The sequence below is a fragment of the Rhagoletis zephyria genome, unplaced genomic scaffold, assembly GCF_001687245.7.
Source record: "Rhagoletis zephyria isolate East Lansing unplaced genomic scaffold, Rhagoletis_zephyria_1.1 Rzeph_scaffold_01065, whole genome shotgun sequence".
NCBI lineage: Eukaryota > Metazoa > Arthropoda > Insecta > Diptera > Tephritidae > Rhagoletis > Rhagoletis zephyria.
This window is the reverse complement of record NW_016158149.1, coordinates 28,393-34,280: the sequence shown is the minus strand read 5'-3', so window position 1 is coordinate 34,280 and position 5,888 is coordinate 28,393. Positions and strand designations below refer to the sequence as shown.

The following is a 5,888-nucleotide window of genomic DNA, read 5'->3' as shown; positions in this document are numbered from 1 at the left end:
GACTCTCCTATCCGTTCACTCTAACTCCGCCTATCGAACTCCAGTCTCTTCATATCGATACCATCTAGCAACTCTTGCGTGGTAGGCACGTGTTCTGCCGAACCTGCCTTGCCTGGCGTGGGTGCTATTGCTGGAGCTGGTGGCTATGCTGGTGGTAGTGTCTGATCCATAGTGGAATGAGTGTACTTTAATTTGCATCTCCTGCAAGTCGGCGGCTTGGCCCGGGTCTTATGTTACCCACTAGCACCACCTTTACCAATTCTCGCTTCGTTAATGCCATCTTCAGAATTCAACCACAGCTAGAATGGCCTGAAATCCGTACATCATGATTTTTAGAATGTTCTTAATACAATTTTATTTAATATACATATCTAATAAGGTTAAAAATTTATTCATCTACGAAAATGAGAAAATGCTATCACTGAATCCGAATAGCTACGAACGTAGCATATGTGTACTTTGAATGCATATGTTCGTAGGAATTCGGATTCAGTGATCGTATTTTCGTAGCTTTCACGAAAATCGGACTACGAAGGATTCATATTCCATATTTACTGATTTTTATGAATCTAAAAATTATGGTGCACTGATTTCTGGCTAAATAACCAGATCTTCAGCGGCCAAGAGATACCCAAGTAACTCTGGCGCAATCGAGGTCAGGAAAATTTAGCAAATTATACTCCTACCTATCTAGACTCGATGCCGACATACATCCACATCGTTCCCACGACCGTTGGATCTATATGTTACTGAAACGACCCAAATTTATGTCTGGTCAAGGACTTTCAACGCAGCAGCATTCCCAAAATTCCTTGTGAAGTTTCCATGCCGTTACAACAAGCCACACCAACCACTTATTCACTGCGTTCCTACGACAGTCGGGTCTACGTAACCGGAACGACCCAGATTTACATCTGGCCAAGGACTGTCACTCCAGCAACACTCCCCAAAATCTCTTTGGGGAATTTGTATGCTGTTATAACAACAACAACAACAACTTATTCACTGGCCCCTAGACCCATTTACCCTTTCCTTTTGGTCCGATCGCATCGACACAGCACGTCTCTTGGGCCTGTCATTAATTATGTTTGACGTCAACGATTGATAGACGTGCCGATTTAGGCAGCATTTGCTACAGTAACAACTAATTAATAATTAATTACAATTCTCATTTTTATTTTCTCTTTATTGTTCCTTAAAGTTCTAAGAACCAGAATTCCTATTCCTAAATATAAATACTTGTATATACAAATACAAATTGATATAAAATATGTACTAAGTGTCATGTTCTAAAAACCATTAAACGTTAATGTAAAAAGTAACAGTGGTAATCGGCTACCTGCTTTTCTATTACCAATTTCTATTCATTACTCTTAAATACCTTATAATGTGTGTGCCAAGCGCTTCACTAATATAGAATGACCAATCAGTTTGTTTGCGTCTGCTCGCTTGCATCTCTTGTTCGTGATTTTGCATAAGATCACTCAGTGAGCCAGCCGCTGCTGTCGACACATTCTTCAGAGAAGTCGAGGAATGTATGTAGGTGATAATGCGCTGATTTGTATAGTCCTGCTTCCAAAGGAATAATAACCGTTGAAATCTAAATAAATATACGTATATATATAAGAAGCAATCTCATCGTTACCTCATCAGCGCCCTCTTTATCTTTCATCAAGTGTATATAATACAGTGTTTTGTCCGCGGCATCACTCGTCATCTCCACTTTGTCAATGGGGGACACACATATTAAACTATAATTCTCCAACTCCATAAGAGCAAACACGCTGGTTGTTAGCAAAGCGTAGCCACGTCGCATTTGTTCTTGCGTCACCAATGTTACCTCGCAATTGAACAAAATCTGATCTGATTTCAGCGTGCCAGGTAAAAGTTTCCATATGCGATACGCTGAAGGTTCAGTTGGAATATTCTCACAGTGACAGGCCACACGCAACTCCGGCATAGTATTGAAACCCACAGTATGCAGCACACCTTGTCCGGTGAGTGCCAACAACTCAGCTGCACCACTAAGTGGCTTAGTTACGGCACCTACTAGCCCCTTGCCAACACCAGTCATCACCTCTACGGGCGTTCGCGCCTCCAAAGTGTGGCGAGCCAATCCGCCGACTGCACCTAAAATGCTTATACCCAAGCCCGTGACACCTTGGGCCAAACCCTCCGTGAAGCCATGTGGCCGGCATCGCCGCAGCGCTTCGGTACGCTCAATGTGCTCCTGATCTAGTGTTAGACGATCGAGATTTCGCGCCACAGATGCGGCCAGCTTTGAAACAGAGTTTAATGTACCAGCAGTAACGTTGCGTAGAAGCGATGCGGAACCTTGTGTTACACCTACAATAAAACCCCATGGCCCACGAAAAAGTCCCTCTACCGGCATGGAAACGAAATCGCGCAGTCCAGTGGTGAACGAGCGCGCCAACCCACTGGGACTACCCAGTATCTCCAGTGAACCCACAACCCAGCCCGCGCCGAAAATTGCGCCCGATAAATAATGCATACTAAGCGACTGGCCGAAGCGTAGCGGCACTGTTAATATATATTGGCGATTATAGGTGGAAAACGAGAGGGGTGAATGGTCAAGCGCTATGTAAAGACGTATGGAAGTGTGGACGGAGAGCAGAACGTCAAGTGGGTCAATTTGAAATTGACGTATCTGCAGCGGCTCTGCAATACACGTCGCTTGTCCGACGACGACCCGCGGTAAAAGAAATTCTCCACTAGCCAGAGTGATGCGTGAAATTGGCTGCTCGGTGCGATAAGCACAATTGGAAGGTGTGCAATCCACTACAGCGTCAAGCCAGTAGTTAAGGTATGAATCCTCAATGTAGATACGCATTGGACTGAAAGAACATACAATCGAATGCAGCATCATTTCATCCTCGAAGAAACCGATTTTAAAATGCGCCATTAGCGGTCGATTTCGTAGATTTTGATACGTGCGATCCAGATAATGGACTGGTGGCATTATCGACTTTCGTTCATACGATTCCTGGGCGCAAAGTACCACCGGAAAATCATACTGCCCACATACATAATTTTGATTATCCAACTGTAAATTTGGCAGCAACAAGTGCAATTCCTTGTCATCATCGTTGTCATCAAATGCTACCAGCGTGTCATCGGCATACAAACTCACTATTTCCGACTTCACACAGTCTGCTGCTTTACCGTCAGCGTGCAAACTAACGATTAATGCCTTTATAAAACAACGCACCTTCATTTGGAATTTTGTGTTGCACTCGCTGGAGAAGTGTCTACACTTAGCGGGCGTGTTGCTCATTGTGACCGGGTGATGAATGGCCGTACTGGGGGAGATCGACAAAAGCGAGGAGCTGGGGCTTTCAGTTTCGGGAAGGATTTGAGGGGCCAACAAACGAGAACGAAGATCTTTTACAGAAAACTCAAGCTATAAGAGGATAAACCTTAGCAAATAAATATCCATACTGTGCATTATACGTATGTAGATTTACCTCAGCGATGTAGTAGACAAAAATACGCGTAACGCGATGTTTATCACAGACAATCACTTTTACATCACCGTGATTGGGTATATACAAGAATTTTTCCCATGTCCTATCTGTACGTATAGGTTTTGACCATTTCAATGTCTTTTTCGTTGCGTTTTCTGAAACACAACAGCGCGTATAATTGTAAGTAAGTTAAAGCCAATGACTACTGCACCTAATTACCATTGTATAACGCTAAGGTAATATTGCACGTTGTGGACTCGACGTCAGGAAAACTGGTATAAAGCTCCGGTGGCGTGTAGTAGCATTTACTGTAGGCTGGAACCTGCTGATACCATTCAAAGTGGCGCCCGTTATATTCTGGCGTAGTATTGGAAACTTTGCTATTCTCGGAGGCGCTCGTTTGTGCAATGATGAAGGGTACATCTGTTTGATTGGTCACCAAAATTGCCGGACTGTTATCTTCGAAAATATTCAAATAGTAAATGTGATCCTTCTCGATGAGTGTAACTACCATTGGCAACGATTCCTCCCCGTTTTGTAGCGCGAAACTGCGCCGCGTAAAAGGCATACCAAGCGCAATGGGTATTGAGAGGTCAGAGCTTTCGGGCAATTTTAAGCTGACAAAACACACATAAGCTGTGTCCTTGGTGCGTTTGGTTTTTTTATTTGGCCTAAAGTCGTGGAATGAGTCTATTGTGCGCCCAATGCTGGCGAGGATAAGAAATACATACATACATAAGTATAATCATAATAATAATAATAATAGCTGCGTTTTTTTACACGCATATATCTACACTTAACGTGAAAAAAACAATCATAATTTTGATTTTATCGACAACTATTCATGAGCGCATATCATGGTACAATAATTACAGGTATTATCTTCCCAGAGAGCGCATATTCCGATCTGCCTTACTTAAAAAACGTAATTTTTGCCCACACTAAAAAGTTCACTGTTAGGGAAAAGAGATATCTCAATACTCCATATATCATATATGTACACGTATATTTTTAAACAAACCCTCTTGCAGAGAAAAGATTTAATTTGCAAAAGCCGGAAAAACATTTGCTTGTAAGCAAGGCGAATTCATATAAGGTGGTATCCATTCAACAAATACAACAATTACTTGTATTTTGTTTTTGCTTTTAGCTGGTCATTGTCAAATTTCAGCTATTCTTCTCCGAATGAAAAAGGGCGACAGAAAATGCAAACACTCTTACGTTTTCACTCACTCACTAGCAAAATATAAAATTTTGACAATCAAACGCTACTCACAGCTGATTAAACAACACCACCTTAAATTTCGCCTTGCTTGTAAATTAATTCAAAATTTGAATGGCTCACTTCGTTTCAAACGTTTTTTCTTTTGTTCTGAAAAATTATAAAAATGAAATTGAGCGAAATTAAAAAACAAAGCCAAGTAAAAGTAAAAGAATCAACATCGAACTGCGTCAAAATGAAAATAAGGGTGACAGGTAATAAGATCAACGGAAATAAGGTCAATTGACTTTATTTCCCACCCTGGTGCGAAATAAAGTCAAATGACATTATTACCTTTTTAAAAACGAAATAAAATCCATTGACATTATTTCTCTTTCAAACATTAAATTTTCTTAGCTACCCCACGCGACCGGCGCGCACACCACGACACGCTACGTTTTTGATGATTAGCTTACTCTGTTAGTTTAAGCAGAAGGAATCCATTCATTGATTTTTGGAGGAAAATTAGAAGTTTTTGGTATATTTAATTTTAATTTGATTTTTNAATTTCGCCTTGCTTGTAAATTAATTCAAAATTTGAATGGCTCACTTCGTTTCAAACGTTTTTTCTTTTGTTCTGAAAAATTATAAAAATGAAATTGAGCGAAATTAAAAAACAAAGCCAAGTAAAAGTAAAAGAATCAACATCGAACTGCGTCAAAATGAAAATAAGGGTGACAGGTAATAAGATCAACGGAAATAAGGTCAATTGACTTTATTTCCCACCCTGGTGCGAAATAAAGTCAAATGACATTATTACCTTTTTAAAAACGAAATAAAATCCATTGACATTATTTCTCTTTCAAACATTAAATTTTCTTAGCTACCCCACGCGACCGGCGCGCACACCACGACACGCTACGTTTTTGATGATTAGCTTACTCTGTTAGTTTAAGCAGAAGGAATCCATTCATTGATTTTTGGAGGAAAATTAGAAGTTTTTGGTATATTTAATTTTAATTTGATTTTTGATCTCGAGAATGTCGGATTTTCATCGAATTTGTTCAACATTATTTTTGGAGCAGCCACTTTCAACACGAATAAAACTGTCAAATTAAAAGCCGGTAGATACTATGCAATTTAAACCTTATAATGGTAGATCTATTGTCTAACGATCCGCATTGCAAATTTTTAATACATTG

General features: G+C 40.3%; 1 protein-coding gene across 3 annotated transcripts; it reads right to left on the bottom strand.

Annotated features, from left to right (window-relative positions):
* Positions 1-1,002: 1,002 nt before the first annotated feature.
* On the bottom strand, positions 1,003-4,190 carry LOC108362674 (vacuolar protein sorting 13B). Of its 3 annotated transcripts, none has more exons than XM_017615760.1 (4): positions 3,705-4,190; positions 3,486-3,640; positions 1,646-3,421; positions 1,003-1,575 (listed from the first exon to the last, which is right to left on the bottom strand). In XM_017615760.1, the coding sequence occupies exons 1-4, from the start codon at positions 4,051-4,053 to the stop codon at positions 1,351-1,353; spliced, it is 2,505 nt and encodes an 834-aa protein (XP_017471249.1). In that variant the 5' UTR covers positions 4,054-4,190; the 3' UTR covers positions 1,003-1,350. The 3 variants fall into 3 exon arrangements, with proteins under 3 accessions (XP_017471249.1, XP_017471250.1, XP_017471251.1); XM_017615761.1 differs by having other exon boundaries at positions 1,003-1,572; XM_017615762.1 differs by having other exon boundaries at positions 1,007-1,569.
* Positions 4,191-5,888: the final 1,698 nt, after the last annotated feature.

Excerpts from the sequence above, each read along its gene's own strand:
- LOC108362674 (XM_017615760.1), bottom strand. The coding sequence starts at position 4,053 with ATGCCTTTTACGCGGCGCAGTTTCGCGCTACAAAACGGGGAGGAATCG. Across the intron at positions 3,641-3,704 it reads TACCTTAGCGTTATACAATG|AAAACGCAACGAAAAAGACA; the intron begins GTAATTAGGTGC and ends GTTGTGTTTCAG. Across the intron at positions 1,576-1,645 it reads ATAAAGAGGGCGCTGATGAG|AAGCAGGACTATACAAATCA; the intron begins GTAACGATGAGA and ends TTATTCCTTTGG.